Below are 16,883 nucleotides of genomic sequence, written 5' to 3'. Positions count from 1 at the left end.
TTGGAAATGTCATCAATCAAAAGTAAGTATAAATAAAACTGTGCTAAGAACTGAACCTTTGGGAACTCCATTTTCAATTTCAAAATATTCTGAGTAGGTATGTATTGTTAACTACTCTCACTCTAAAAGTACGGTTTGTTAAGAAATTCTGTATAGAGTAGGCCAGATGTCCTCTTATTCCAATGGATTGTAATTTTTGGAGAATTTTATGATGTCAGACTTTATTAAATGCCTTTACAAGATCAAAAAAGACTGAAAGAAAACTTTTTTTTTATTCTGGAAGGCTGAACTAATTTCTTTTTGTAGACTAAAGAGGTGGTCCAGGATAGATCTTTTCTTTCTGAAACCTTTTTGATAAATGCTAAGAGAGTTTGTTGAATCAATATACCAATTAAGACGTTTAATAACCTTCTTTTCAAGTATTCTGCTAGGAACTGAAGTTAAGGAGATGGGGCGAAAACTAGATCCAAGATTTGGGTTTTTATCAGGTTTCAAAATTGGAATGATTGTTGCACTTTTCCTCATTTTTTGGAAGGAATCAGAAGTTAAAAATTCAAAATAAATTTTTTATATCCTAATTTTAAAATTTTGAATCGAGTGAAGGTGTTTTCGAGCTATTTTTGAGCCTCCGGGGACTTATTAACAATTCCAGTTTTCCAAAAAAAAAAGTCATAAAATTTCTGTAATCTCAAAGAAGTACATATTAGGAGACTCTTGAAAGGCTTGAAACTACTGTTAAATTTCATTTCGAACGAATATTTAAATTTTTATTTCTAATGTAATTTCTGATATTTATTGCGTCATCCACGAAAAGATAGAAATATTTGAATCGTGTGTTATCTCGTTGTAGCGCAGACAGTTGCGCACTCGCGTAGTTTTACATTTATACATAGAAGAAACTTTTATCGCAAAAAAATGGCGTGAGTCAGATGACTCATACTGACGCTATCCTTCTTGCTATTTTTACAAATAAAGAGCGCATCACTTCTTGTCTCGCAGTTGTACTGTAAAGATCAAATAAAATAATTTTAAACAGTTTGTCATCTAATTTTTCGTAATTTTGAAATTAAACATGGTCCTTCTACAGCCGGATATGTAATTTCGTAATTTTGTATGTCGTAGTGAAATAGTGCGTGTTCGCGACGATTTAATCATTTATTTCAATTCGTGGTAAGATTTTGCTACTGTTTCGTGTGTATCAAAAGTTTATTTGTACCTACATATGTCTTCCGAAACGGGTGATAAGTCTGATTCTGATTCAATAAAGAGCCGCGAAACTATGGAAAGTGAAACCGAACGCGAGTATGTTGCCGATCAAATTAATCCTGATCAACCGATATATAAACCGTTGAAAATATTGGAAATTCGTGTCGTTTGCTTAGAAAAAAGCTTCAATTTTGGTGAAATTCTCGACGCGGATAGTGCCCAATGCGATCTCGACGAGTTGAACTCCATCAAGTCGCGTATTGACGAGTTGTTTGAATCTCATTTTCACGAGCAGCTGATTTCGATCCAACAGAATTTTGATCAACGATGCCGAACGTTACGAAACAGGTACATGCAAATTATTTCTCGTAAAAGGCGCAGTGAGGCCCCTCTTGATTCGAATTTAGCGCCTCCAATGAAGCTGCCTGCGCTAGAAGTGCCTCATTTTAGTGGTGATCTTCATAAATGGGGATCGTTTAAATCTCGTTTTCTTCATCTTGTGGCGGATAAACGCATTGCGAATGATGAGATTAGTAAGCGACAGTTTTTATATCAAGCATTAGATGGCGATGCTAAAGATATGGTTGAAAATCTCCGAGATAGTCCGTTTGAGAAAATATGGGATGTTTTGGTCAAGTTTTATGATGATCCATTTCGCCGAGCCAAGTCGCATTATAAGCAGCTTTTTGTTGAAAAATCAGCCAATACTTTACGTCAGCGTTTGGTGTCTTATCGTCAGCATACTGCTGGTTTGAAGTTGGCGTGTTCCGAGTTCAACATCGACCCATTTGATCTGGTGACCATCGCTCACTTCTTAGATGATCCACAAACGAATAATACAGTGCGTTTGCAATGGGAACGCCAAACGACAGCGAATCCAGAGTCCTGTACACTCGATGAATTTCTAAATTTCCTCGAACGGGAAGCTACTTCCTGTGACAGAGCGTTTGATCGAGGTCAAAAACCTTATGGGAAAGGCCCAAAGTTCCAGAAAAATGCAACGATGAAATCAGGCAAAACTCAAGGCCACACCATGGTGCAGCAGCAGTCCAAACCAACGTTAAAGAAGAAACCACCCTGCGTTTTGTGTTCTGGTGAGCATTACTTAAATCAGTGCGACGAGTTCAAAAGGAAAACTCCAGATGAGCGAATCAAATTCGTTGGCGAGCGTCGATTGTGTCAAGTATGCTTCAAGTCAAGTTGCAAAGGTGCCACAGAGAAGCCCGCAGCGTGTCCGATGAAACAACTGCATTGCTATCGGTGTAAAGGAACTCATCATTCCTTAGTTCATCGTTTTGGTAAGAATTTTGAACCTCATACTATGTCAAATAAAACACCATTGGACAAATCAAATTTTAATCAAAATTTATCCGTCTGCCTTCTCAATAAAAATGTAACTCGAGTAAATCATGAAAATAACCCCCTTTTGGCCACTGCATTAGTAGGTGTTAAAAATAATTCGAATTCAACGTCAACTTCGAATATCGAATCTAGAGTATTGCTAGATAATGGCAGTCAATTTAATTTTATTTCAAAACGATTAGCCAACTTATTGAATTTAACTCCTATGAGTACTGATATTTCTGTAGGTGGTTTAGGTGGTAAAAATGCGGCTGTCAATCAGTGTGTTGATGTTACGATAATTTCTAGATATAATTCGTCTGAAATAACAGTTCGTTGCCTTGTTGTCGAAAATATTGTCAGCTCAGTGGTTCCCAACCAATTTTTCGAAATAAATTCGTGGAATTTACCATCTCATTTATATCTAGCTGATCCATATTTCAACATACCCGATGATATTGATATATTATTGGGCCTAGATATTTTTTGGAAAATTTTGAAATCTGAAAACTTCAACCTCGGTGCAAATTTGCCGAAGTTGAAGGAGACAGAATTCGGTTGGATTATTGCTGGTAGTTTTAGAACTGCTGAGACGACACAAGGTACCATGGTATTCATACTTCAGTTAAGTAACAACGAACTTCTCAATCAGATGAAAAAATTTTGGTCAATTGAGCACCAAATTTCGAATTTTCCGTTGACAGCTGACGAATTAGCTTGCGAGGCTATTTATCAAAAAACTACTTATCGTCAGTCAGATGGTCGATTTGTTGTCTCTTTACCTTTCAAAAAGGATCCCGCTTTACTAGGCCAGTCTCGATTCGAGGCATTGAAACAATTTATGCACTTGGAAAAGCGATTAAAAAATAACCCTCAAATGAAGGAAAAATACGTTTCATGTATGAATGAATATATTGAGCTAGGTCATATGGTCGAAATTTCTGAAAATCTTGAGAGTAATTCAGCTCCAAAGCATGTTTATTATGTACCGCATCATGCTGTTATCAATCCCAGCTCAACTTCAACATCTCAACGTACTGTTTTCAACGCCAGTATGAAAACATCATCTGGTGTTTCCTTAAACGATCTTTTATACACAGGGCCAGTTGTACAACCCAAGTTGAGAGGCATTCTTACACGATTCCGATTATATGCGTATGTAATGACTGCTGACATTGTTAAAATGTATCGGCAAATTCGGAGAAATCCGGATCATACTGCATATCAGAGAATATTTTGGCGAAATTCTCCGGAAGAAAAATTGAAGGTTTGCGAATTGACAACAGTTACATTTGGTGAAAGATCAGCCCAATATGAAGCAACAAGAACTTTGAAAAAACTGGCTGAAGATTATGGGGCGAATTTTCCAAATGCAAAATCTGCCATTTTATCAGATTTCTATGTTGACAATTTATTAACCGGCTCAAATTCTTTGGAACAAGCTAAGGCCACTCAAGAGGAGCTTATTGCTCTCTTGAATTCTGCTGGTTTACCTCTCAGCAAGTGGTCCTCAAATTCTCCGGAATTATTATCCAAAATTGATCCATCGAAAATTGAGCCAATGTCTCGTGTTAGTTTTGATGACAAAGAAATGGTCAAAACTTTGGGTATGTACTGGGCTCCTTGCGACGATACTTTGAGGTTTTGGTTCGAAAAACCAAACGTGACTGAGGCGCGTACCAAACGCCAAATTTTGGGCGTAATTGCTTCAATTTACGACCCAATGGGCTTGGTTGGGCCAATAACAGTCACAGCGAAGTGTTTCATGCAAGAAATTTGGAAATTTATAGTTGAAGACGAAAAACGAAAAATTTACTGGGATGAAACAGTGCCGGACAAAATTTTGAGACCTTGGCGAGAGTTTGCAGCGCAACTTCATTTATTAAATAAAATTTCGATACCGCGACACATCACTCCTAGCAATACTTCGATAATTTATGAACTCCACGGATTTTCTGATGCGTCATCTCGCGCTTATGGAGCAGTTCTCTATTTGAGAGCTATTTCTGGTAAGGAGGTTCAAGTACATCTTTTGTGCTCGAAATCTCGCGTAGCTCCTTTGAAAGAAATTTCCATACCTCGAATGGAATTGTTAGCAGCCGAATTGCTGGCTGAAATGGCGCATGAGGTGGCTTCGGACTTATCTGTTCGAGTGAATATCGCTTCCATCAGGTTATGGAGTGACTCGAAAATTGCTCTTTCTTGGATTGGTACTCAATCATATAAATGGAGTGTCTTTGTGGCGCATCGAATTACTAAAATACAAAGTCTTTCTAAAAATAGCCAATGGGACTATGTTGAGTCGAATAGCAACCCAGCCGATGTATTATCGCGGGGAGCAAATCCTATTGATTTATGTAAGCCTAACCATGTTTGGTTTTTTGGACCAAATTGGTTGAGAAACTCAACTAGTCCTTGGCCTGATTTCGTAAATTTTGTTCCAAATCCCAACGAATCAGAAGAGCGAAAAACTGAACGAGGTATAGCCATGGTAGCAACTTCATTCCGAAGTAATTTGTTCAACCTCGTAGGTTTACCTGATACGGGAACAAATTCCTCAAAACTCGCTCATAAATTAGGTTACAGTAAGTTGCTGCGGCTCACGTCATATTTAGCTCGACCAATTCGAAATCGCTTACCATATTTTCCTCAGTCAAATCGAATTGAAGGAAAACAGCTTCACAAACACGACTTAGAATTCGCAAAAATGATTTTAATCAAGCTGTCTCAATGTGAATATTTTCAAGACGATATCACGCGCCTAAAAAATGGCAAGCCCCTAAATAAAAACAGCTCGGTTGAAAGTCTAAGTCCGTTTCTAGATGCTGATGGGATACTTCGTGTAGGGGGTAGGTTGGAGGAGGCTGACATGTCTTATGAACAACGGCACCCCATCCTACTTCACCCATCTCATCCTTTAACTACTCTAATTGTTATGCATGAACATTTAATCAATTTACATGCGGGTCCAAAGTTGCTAAAATCAATTTTGCGAAGGCAATTTTGGATACTTCGTATGAATTCGTGCATTTCAAGATGTTTAAAATTGTGCTTTACTTGCGCAAAATTCGCTGCAAAAACACAGCATCAAATTATGGCCAATTTTCCCAAGGAACGTATTAGTCCAAGCAGAGCTTTCACCCATACGGGAGTTGACTATGCTGGACCCTTTTCACTAATGCAAACAGGTGGTCGCTGTCGAAGGAAAATTAAGGTCTATGTCGCTGTCTTTGTTTGCTTTGCAACAAAGGCAATTCACATCGAAGTGGTGTACGACCTTTCTACGGAAAAATTTCTCGAAGCCTATTCAAGGTTTATTTCGCGACGCGGCGTACCTGCGCATATCTATTCCGACAATGGAACGACATTTGTTGGTGCGAAAAATCGATTAAACGAAATGCATTCCTTGGTGTTGAAAGAGGCCTCCAAAATCGAAAAATTCACACTTGATAAAGGTTCGCAATGGCATTTCATTCCTCCTCACGCCCCTCATTTTGGTGGGATATGGGAGGCTGGAGTGAAATCCATAAAAAGTCATTTGTATAAGACGATCGATTCGTATACACTGACTTCCGATCAATTCGCAACTTTACTTAATCAGATCGAAGCTTGTCTTAATTCGAGACCTCTCACTCCAGAATCGTCCGATCCGAACGAACTCAACGCCTTGACGCCAGGACATTTTCTCATTGGCGGACCAATCACAGCATTGCAAACCATCGACTACACAAATATTCCCAGTAATCGATTAAAACACTGGGAACAAATTAATAAACTGACTCAATTATTTTGGAAAAGGTGGCAATCCGAATATCTGAATACTCTTCAACAACGTTATAAATGGCAATTACCTGACGGCGAATTAAAGCTAGGTGATTTTGTCGTAATTAAAGATGATCATTTGTCTCCTACGCAGTGGGCCTTAGGTAGGGTACTTGAGTTACATCCAGGTAAAGATGGTAAATGTCGAGTAGCGACGATCCAAACGTCCAATGGCAAGGTCAAAAGACCTCTCGTTAAACTTGTTTTTCTCCCTTGTGATCGTAAAAATATGTAATTATAATTTTATCTGTGTATGTGCGTAGGTCCACAACAAAATCCGCAGACAGATGGGTCCAATAATATTGTAATAGCGGATAACACAGAGAAAAGTTAGGTGCGAAAATATATCAAATTTACGTCGATGATGATTTGAGGAACTTCAAGTTTCAGTTGTTTTCAAAGAAGTCTGTGATTTTATTTAATTCTATCAGATTTTGTAATTTTTTTGAAGCAATACAATTTTTTGTTATTTGTTGTATTTAGGAGCGTAGTTCATTCCATAGATATGTATCATAAATCATCAAATCGACTAAAGGCCAGAGAGAAGAATCCTATAATGTAAACAAAAATCAAAACCTGGTACCAGGGTTCGCTGAGGATAGCACCTCTCCTCAATAATTGCTCCGAGAGCAATCACACTTGGCCAGTGTGACTATAATATACCTTGAAAGTAAAATAAGACAGGTGAGCTAAGAAAGCTCATTTCATGTGTGCCCATGAAATACCATAGATTCTCTCTCTCTTCGATTCGCAAATTTTCGCCATTCAAAATAACCTAACTCCTAACCACCGTAAATAAAACCTGTCTCGAAAACCTTTTGTAATTTAAATATGTAGATCATTTTGTTTGAGGCGTCGCCTCAACGCGGGGAGTATGTTAAATTTCATTTCGAACGAATATTTAAATTTTTATTTCTAATGTAATTTCTGATATTTATTGCGTCATCCACGAAAAGATAGAAATATTTGAATCGTGTGTTATCTCGTTGTAGCGCAGACAGTTGCGCACTCGCGTAGTTTTACATTTATACATAGAAGAAACTTTTATCGCAAAAAAATGGCGTGAGTCAGATGACTCATACTGACGCTATCCTTCTTGCTATTTTTACAAATAAAGAGCGCATCACTTCTTGTCTCGCAGTTGTACTGTAAAGATCAAATAAAATAATTTTAAACAGTTTGTCATCTAATTTTTCGTAATTTTGAAATTAAACAACTACTTTCAATCAACTTATGAATGATGAAATTTACAGTTGGCAAGTTTTAGCTTTCCGATTTCAAATTCTTTTGGGGTGAAGTTTTTAGAAATTCAACTCTCGAAAATCTGTTAAAGGCTTTAGAACTGCTCAAAATGGTTCGAAATTTTTCCGAATCAATTCGACTGGTCGAAAATATGATTCATACCAAATTCCAGCTTTCTAGGTCAATTTGGTAACATTTTGATCGGTTCCCTTCAACTCAAATTTGATTTTTAAAAATTCGCCAAAAATCAAAAATACACTTTAACATCTGAAATATTTTTTTTAACGGTTTCAAAAGTTTGAAATGATTTTTAAAATCAATGCATTTGTACCTATTTGAATCAACCGGAACTGGAACAAATTTCTTAAATTGTCACGAAGATGGCGTATGAGAGTTTATAGGTGCTGGATTTCATTTTTGCAGTTTTTCCTTGAATTGGAGCTTTCAAAAATGTACTGGAGCCTTCATGATGACTCGAAACCAGCACTAGTATTTTTTAGGAAGGAAATGAACCAAATTTTAACTTTCCATCTGTACTTATTTGATCAAAATTTTGATTTTCTTTTCAAGAAAAATGCAATGACCAAACTTGAATTTTTAAAAATTTATTAAAAATCTAAAAATTAAATTCATTTGCTAAAATTTTGTCTGATGGTGTATTTTTGATGTTCTTTTGATTTTTATTCATCTGATCTGGAGACTTTTCTAGAGGTTTACTTATGGAACACTTGGTAGATATTTTTTTGAAGATATCGAGTAGAAATCGTCAAGTTTATAAGTAAATTTATTTAAAACGTCCAAAAACATATCAAACGAGTTTGTTTGTCTGTTTGGATTCGATCCAAAATTTGCGACATTGTTTTCAAAACTGCAAACAAATACTTTTTTCGAATACCTAGGCCACCGTAGTTCATCCATCCATTCAATTCACTTCATAAAAATCAAATAACGTTTTCTAAAATAATGAATACAAAAGAGTACTCGAGTAGGTAGAGGTGCCTACTATATGTACACGTCTACGAAGGTATCTCACTTTTCAAATAAATTTAGACGAACGTACAAGTAGGCACAGTCTGGGAGCTCACATTGTACAGGATAACTGTGATTTGAAGGGGAAAAAATGCTGGCAAAATTGACATTAGAGAAGTTAAAGGTAAAAAGAACCTTTTAGCGAGAAGTTTGTTAGATTAGGAAGAAATAACTCTTGCTTCTAGAAGCAAGAGTTATTTCTTCCTAATTAGAGAAGTTGAAAAAAGCAATGAAATAGTGTCGTGAGCTACGTTTTTATCGATTTCACACACGAGCAATAAAATGGCGTTGGAAATGAAAATAGAAGAAAAAAAATAAACTCCCATAATTTTCATCAGTCATCACAATATCGTTAAAATTGGCGAAAATTTCACGTATTCGAGCACAGATGAGGCATATACGAAGAGATGAGACGTTGGTAGATATAGGCTTTTTGCTACCTATAGATATATTTCGGTATCACAGTAGTCTAACGTTAATAATCAAAGGGAATATTTTTGTCGGTGTAATTCGACCTTGGCAAAAAGGGATTGGAAACAGAGCAGGCACCTTAAACCCTTTTTCGAGTCAGACAAATAGATAGGTACGTAATACGTATACGTATAGTAGTGTAAGAGAAAACCCTCGTGGAACGAACCTCATTAACGATTTGTATAAAAAGCGATAAAATCAATTCGCGAGCATATAATGAGAAGGATTGCTCGCACAGAGAGAAACAGAATCGTAGTCGTAGTCGTCGTCGTCTTTATGGTAATTTCGAATCAGAATGTTGTGTTTTTGCCAAAAAAGATACCTATACCTAAATGCAGAATAAGGACGAGGGAGAGAGCGCAGGGAGGGCGAAACGTGTAAATGAACGACATTAATTTAGTAACGAAAAGGTAATTAGATTTTAAACAAAGTTTAAAATACCACTTCGCCTTATGCCTTGTGGGATTTATCCAGTTCGTTAGACGTTGCTGAATATCAGCATGTTCGGTTTACCTCGAAAGTGTCTTCCCCCGAACATCAGCTACCTATTTTCCAGACTCGCGTATATACGTACTATATATAGGTACATACCTACGTGAGAAGCAGCTAAATATTCAAAATACATAGCCAAAACTCGCAAAAGCAGAATTTCAATTTCACTTAAGCGAAATAAACGCTTTAATTTGGTTTCAAAGCGTTTTTAACACAAAGCACTTAATTAATAGGGTCGACAATAGACCCGAAAGTAAAATCGATAACGAGAGAGAGGCTTTTTCAGTCGACCAAAAACAATAAAAATACAAACGGCGGAAAAAAAAGAGTACGTAACGGATATGTCTCCGATTTATTGCTCATATGCACAGGTATACCTACCCACCGAATGGGGGGTATTTTACCCCTCCTGCTTGGTTCATTTGTACCCTTTATACTGTGTTATTTAATCGTTCGTAATGAAATTAAAACTCCAAATCATCGTCGCCATCAGCATGGGGAGAGCAAAAAAAAAGAGGCTACCTTGCGCCAGGAGCAGGAAGAAGCTTAATTATATTAACATCTCCGATGTAGTACGAATAGGTACGAGTAACATAAGGTTATTATTATTGTTACAAACACACAGTAATGGTAAATCTTTTGAAAATTTTTTATATAGATATGATTTCCTGTTCGTCTGAGACCCCTGCTCGGCTCACTTCGCCTTGTTTTCTCTTTTTTGCGCTTGGAATGCTTGTAACAAAGATGTTAACCCGGTTACAATCTGTATAGCGTTTTCAACGAAAATAACGAAGTTACCGCGTTCGCCTTTGAAACCCCCAAAGGAAAATACGAAAAATACGAAAATGTTTTCAATTTATTAAATTGAGTTTTTACATCGTCATAAAAAGAAGCAAAGGTACGTGATTTCACAAGTGAAAAGCGTGAAATCTTAAAGCGTCTCTTTGTCAACGACACAACAAACGACAGCTACATTTACGCCATGGTCCCAAAAAAAAGCGAGAGAAAAAAATTGCATTCGATTGTTTATCTTATTATTAACAAGCTAAATACGTGTGTAGCTGATGTTGTATTTTTTTGAAGAAAATTTTCTTTAATCAGAACGTGCGAAATTTGCTTGAAATTAAGACCCACCTTTCTCCTTCTTATTTGAAAATTTGACCTTCTTTAGTACCTATCCATAGATACTTTTTTTTTATCTGACATTCAAAGTATAACCTAAAGGTTGATAGAAGGGTTCTAAAAAAAAAAAGATGATACAAAACGAGAATAGTAAGTGAATTCTCCTCTACGTCAATTCAGACCCACTACGAGCTGAGTTTTTGTACCAAAGTGGAAAAAAATTTTCCGCTTTGGGCATTAGTTTTTCATTTTTGCTTGTCAAATACTACGCTGTATAGTCTAGTACGGTACGTAGATCTGTACAGTGTACATGTACCTACTGTGCACGAATATCAGCCATTAATTAAAAATCATCAAAGCGTACAGCTGAAAATTAAGGGAAATATTAAAATACACGCCGTGAAAAATTTATCTTCTCAAACAAAAACCAGCAACGCAACGTAATTGAATGAGAGAAAATTCATGCCATTTACATCGGGCACCTACGTACGTTTTCATTTCAACGAGTATAGCTCGAAAAATATTTACCCTGTGTTCGTAGTCGTAGGTACCTACAGAGATGGAAGGGCACAGCGACGGTGGCTTTTTTTTTGCGTACGTATAATTTTTCGAATAGTATTTCTATTAACAATGCATTTTATTTTAATTAAGCGTAAAATACGCTCGGAAAAGTGTGCCTCTTTTGCATGGCCTGGTTTTCTGCTGCGCTGCGCTGCGTTGAATGTAAATGGTAGCGATACCTATTCGCAAGTTGAAGCCTACAGCAGCGTAAAAACAACCTTCTCATCCTAAAACTCAGAATAGGTACACGCAAGATAAATTATAATTAACAGCGTGCCGCGAGTACTTTCGGCCACGTTGAGTACGAATTGTGTAATTTATATTCTCCGAGTTGAGTCGTCATAAGTGAAAAGAAATGTAGAGCTGGATTTTATTGTTGAAGTTTGGATTCACATGTTATTGTTGGGTAGGATTTTTGTGCTGGGTGTGGTAGCACTGAAAGCACTCGCGCGCGCATTCGTTTGAGCTCAGTCGCGCGTTGAATGTTGTGTAGTGAGGTTGTTTCGTTGCGCGTTCAATTTTTTTCACTTGTTTTATTCGATTATTTCTGAAGTACATATCTGCCTATTGGAGGGTTGGGGGTCGGGGTTCCTCACCTTCAAACAGTTCTCTCCCTTCACTTTCTTGGAGCAGTATTGATCAGAAAAGTTCTCAGTTGAAAGTATTATTGACCTTGATTGCTCAAGGTGGCACTGAGCTGTGCCAATCTATATTCAAATTGATTTTGCAGATATTCTTTTGGCATTTATCAAAGTCAGTTTCTTATGTGAGCAATAAAATAATCTTCAATCGACTAATGAATATTTTTTATTGGTTTTTTGTTTCAGGCGAGTTCAAAATATTTTATCATGAAAGTAAAAGGCCATAAATGTAAGTAAATCATTCAATTATTTGCCTTTCATTATTTCATATTTTCTTAGTTTTCTATTCAAATTTAAAATGCCTAATCAAGAGTTTTGAAATCACTACGGCCACTCATTGTTTTGTTTAAAAAACTTTATTACTGGGTATTAAGCCAGATTACAAACAATAAATTTGCTAATATTTTGCTGGGATTACATCTAGCTTCTTCAGAGCAGTCTTCACCACTGAGGGTGCCTTCTTGATTGAGATCTAGTTATGGGTTCAATTTGGGTGTGGTCCTCCCCTGATTGGTCCCTGCACCAAGAGTGTGGCCTGTCACATGGGGGCGGCTTCTTCCCTCATTGTGGTGGGTGTGGCCCTCCAAGTGAGTGGCTAATATTTTAGCAGTTATCAGTTACCTTGATTGAAGTGTTTATTAAATTTAAATTTGGTAAGTATTTTGATTTTTCTAACAAGAAACTCATGGTAGTTGACAGTCGCCTGAAAAAAAATGTTCAGTTGGGATGTTGCATATTGGTCTAAAATGTCCGAAAAGATGCATGTTTAATTTTTGCAAAGGTTGTCTACATATGTATCTGACTGCCCAAGGTCGTCTGTATGTCTGACTGTCTAGCCTTTCAAGGTCATTGACCCGTCTACCCGGCTTCTCAAGGTCGTCTGTCTGCCTGTTCAGTGTTCATGGCCTCTTAAGGTCGTATATCCGCCAATCTGATCTATTAAGGTCATTGACCCAACTGTCTGGATTCTCAAGGTCATATTTCTCCTTGCCTAGTATCTTGAGGTCATTGACCCGTCTGTCCTGGCTCTTAGATCGTCTGTTTGCCTCTAGAGCCTATTGAGGTCATTAACCCGTCATTATAACTGTCCATGGTCATCTAGCTCCGATTGTCTGGATTCTCAAGGTCATTGACCTGTTTGTCGGTCTGACGTCCCAAAGTCGTCTGTCTGCCCTCTTAGGGTCATTGACCCATCTGCCCAACTTCTGAAGGTAGTCTGCATGTGTGTATGACTTCCCAGGATTGTCTGTTTATCCTATTAAGGTCATTGACCCGTCTGTCTGGCTTCCAAAGGTCGTCTGACTGGCCTCTTAATGTCATTGACCCGTGTTTTTGAATTCTCATGGTCACTGACCTGCCTTCTTACCCTCCCAAGGTCATATGTCAGCATGTTCGCTGATTTCGCAGCATAGGTTGGGTTGCCGTTTCAACAGCCCTACCTAAATGTGTGTTTTTCTAATAGAGCAAGAGAGGAAAGGAAGGCGCTCCAACGATGGGATAGAATGCTCTAAAAGGAGCTCTATCGATGGTCTGTCCTTGAACATAGTTTTCACAGATTTTGTCAGGCATAGGTTGGACTGCCATTTCACCATCTCTACTTGGAGATTTTTTTGAATGGGTGAGGGGGGTGCTGCTGTAACGTCCAAACTGGGTGTTCTAATTTGCTCCAAAGGTGCTTCATTAGTATTCTGAGGCCATAAACTGAGTCAATTTTCCATTCTACCGAAATTTTAGCTCATTTTGATAGGTCACATGACACCTTTCTCAAAACCCCTACTTTACAAAAATTCAACTGCATTTTTATTTTTTGAGATGCAAAAAATCCAAAGAAAAAAATTAAAAATTAGATGTTTAGAGCAGACTATGATTACAAATCACTTAGAAACCCATGCAATTTAATAATTTCTGAGGGGAAAAAAAGAAGATCCTTAAGTATACATACAGCCATCGACAGACATTGTATGTATTATGATTGTACTATAGTACTTGTACTTTGCATTATTATACCAGCATTAAATGTAAACAAAACTTGGAGAATTGAGAAAAGATTCGCAGCTACGCATAAAACGACGTATAATGCGGCACTGAATTCCACAGCATAGACCAACGAGGAAATGAGAACGAACCAAACGTACGGTATCATTTTTAAGCTCAGCTGCAAATAAAGTTTTAGGTGGTCGCAATTAATAGCCATTATCATGAGGAAGTTAAGAAAGCTCGATAAAGCGCGATGGCGAGTTTACCCACGTTCTAGTTTATAGACTAATGGGCTCGTACAATTTACACGCTTGAATAATACACAATTTACGCGTTATTCACATCTCACTAATAACAATAGTTGTAACGACGTTAAAGAACCGAAAGGAAAGGGTAACATTGTTGTCAATTAATTATCATCGCAGCGTAGATATATGTACATATAAATGCAGTAACGCTCATACACGATTCACTTAACGACCATTGATTATTAGAAATAACACACGTACCAGCTTTTAGTACATATAAGGCGGTTGTGGCCGTCGAATTTTTCTATTTTTTATTAGATTTTGGTGTTTTTGTTGGGGTGTGTATTTCGTTTATTTAGGCCTACGTAAGGATGGAAGCTGCTACATATAAGAGTGATGAGGAAAAAGGATCTAATAACTCTACTTGAGGTCGTATTCTAAAAGGGTGGGCATTTTGATGAACCAAAAATACGGAATACTGGCAAGGTAGTAGCTATCTATGCTTATTTACTGTCAATTAAAAATTTCAATTTTAAATTCTATTCGAGCAAGTATCTTCCATTCAAAAATTACTTCTCGGATTGAAAATCGGAGCAGTAATTCTTAGGGGTCTTGCTTCAACTCACCTCACCTCTCTCTCCTCCATTTGTAAAAACTGTCCAAAGGAATTCAAAAAACAAAATTTAAAATTAAAAAACTTTTGCTGGGAAGTTCAAATTTAAATTTATAAGTACATATTTACAATTAATAATGATTATGACTCTCGTGTCTCATTCTTTTTTTGGTGGTGGGTGGAGAGGGTTACAATAGGTATTGGTATACATTGCTATACATATTTCCGGTTCCTCCCCTTCCCTTCCCCTTCGCCCAAAAAAATCGTCAACTCAATTTTTGATCATTTTTAAATGCCTGCCAAGAAGTATTGAAAATTTGAACATTATTGACTTTTCCCAAATTACCTTTTTTTTCAATGAAAAAAAAAACTGATGAAAAATGATTTTCTGGGGATGAAGAAGCAATAAGTCATTTTAATTAAATGCATTTCGGCAGCAAGATCATTAAGAGAAATTTTCCAATTTTTTTCTTATTTTTGTTGATGGAATTTCTACGTTTTGAATTTCGTCCACTTTAGGCTGCTAAGCTGCTTTTACCACACGTGCTTGAATAAGTTTATTTTTTGATCATCAATACTCAGATTTTCACGTCGGAAAACGTAGGCTATTGTTTTGTACTTTTGTATGATGATAAATACCAAATACGATGATAAAATCATCATGTAGGGTGTTCTAAACGATAGTATGACTCAACTTGACGTGACGACGATCATTTTGAACGAATCGTTTATTCACACGATGATCTGTTTTCAAACGAATTGTCTACATATAAATAGATTCGTTTTTTAGTGAATTCTTTGTGAGAGTATCAATTCATTCAAGGGAAGGGGAACTATTCATGAACGAATTGATTAATTTTTTGAAAGAACTATCACGAATAGATTCCATTTTAGTGAATCATTCGCGAACGAATTGATTAACTCATCAATTTATGAATCAATTCGTTCGCGAAGAAGTCACTTATACGAATCGGTTTGTTCATCTTCGATTCACCAAAAAACATTCAATTCGTTCGCGAATGATTCACCAAGAATTATTCAATTCGTTCGTGAATGATTCATCAAGAATTATTAAATTCATTCGCGAATTACTCACCAAAAATTATTCAAGTTGTTTTGTTCGAGAATGATTCACCAACAGTTAATCAATTCGTTCGCGAATGATTCGTCGAAAATGATTAGGTTCGTTCGCGAATGATCCACCAAGAATTATTTAATTCATTCGCGAATGATTCGCCAAAATTATTCAATTCGTTCGTGAGTGATTCACCTAAAATTATTCAATTCGTTCGTGAGTGATTCACCTAAAATTATTCAATTTGTTCGCGAATGATTCTCTAAAAATTATTCAATTCGTTTACGAGTGGATTCACCAAAAATTATTCAATTCGTTCGCGAATGATTCGCCAAGAGTTGATCAATTCGTTCGATGATGGTTCGCCAAATATTATTTAATTCGTTCGTGAATGATTCACCAAGAATTATATACAATTCGTTCGCGAATGATTCACCAACAGTTAATCAATCCGTTCGCAGATGGTTCGCAAAATATTATTTAATTCGTTCGCGAATGATTCACCAACAGTTAATCAATTCGTTCGCGAATGATTCGTCGAAAATGATTAGGTTCGTTCACGAATGATCCACCAAGAATTATTCAATTCATTCGCGAATGATTCGCCAAAATTATTCAATTCGTTCGTGAGTGATTCACCAAAAATTATTCAATTTGTTCGCGAATGATTCTCTAAAAATTATTCAATTCTTTCGCGATTGATTCACCAACAGTTGATCAATTCGTTCGCGAATGATTCACCAAGAATTATTCATCGTTCACGAATGACTCACCAAAAAATATTAAATTCGTTCGCGAATGATTCACCAAAAAATTTTTAATTTGTTCGCTGTCGCAGATGGTTCACCAAAAATTATATTCAATTCGTTCGCGAATGATTCGCCAAAAATTATTCAATTCGTTCGCGAGTGATTCACTAAAAACTATTCAATAATTCATTGGCAAATGATTCACCATCAATTGATCAATTCGTTCGTGTATGATTCACTAAGAATTGGTCATTCCGCTCGCGAATCATTCACATAGAAATCTAACAATTTGTG

At 36.7% G+C, this 16,883-nt stretch overlaps 1 protein-coding gene across 2 annotated transcripts; it reads left to right on the top strand.

The window, feature by feature from the left end:
* Positions 1–736: 736 nt before the first annotated feature.
* LOC135850022 (uncharacterized) lies at positions 737–7,549 on the top strand. Of its 2 annotated transcripts, XM_065370710.1 has the most exons (3): positions 737–2,504; positions 6,633–6,773; positions 6,853–7,549. In XM_065370710.1, the coding sequence occupies exons 1-2, from the start codon at positions 1,223–1,225 to the stop codon at positions 6,701–6,703; spliced, it is 1,353 nt and encodes a 450-aa protein (XP_065226782.1). In that variant the 5' UTR covers positions 737–1,222; the 3' UTR covers positions 6,704–6,773; positions 6,853–7,549. The 2 variants fall into 2 exon arrangements, with proteins under 2 accessions (XP_065226782.1, XP_065226781.1); XM_065370709.1 differs by having other exon boundaries at positions 737–6,773.
* Positions 7,550–16,883: the final 9,334 nt, after the last annotated feature.

The sequence above is a fragment of the Planococcus citri genome, chromosome 1 (genome assembly GCF_950023065.1).
Source record: "Planococcus citri chromosome 1, ihPlaCitr1.1, whole genome shotgun sequence".
Lineage (NCBI taxonomy): Eukaryota > Metazoa > Arthropoda > Insecta > Hemiptera > Pseudococcidae > Planococcus > Planococcus citri.
This window is presented reverse-complemented; position numbering and strand designations above follow the sequence as displayed.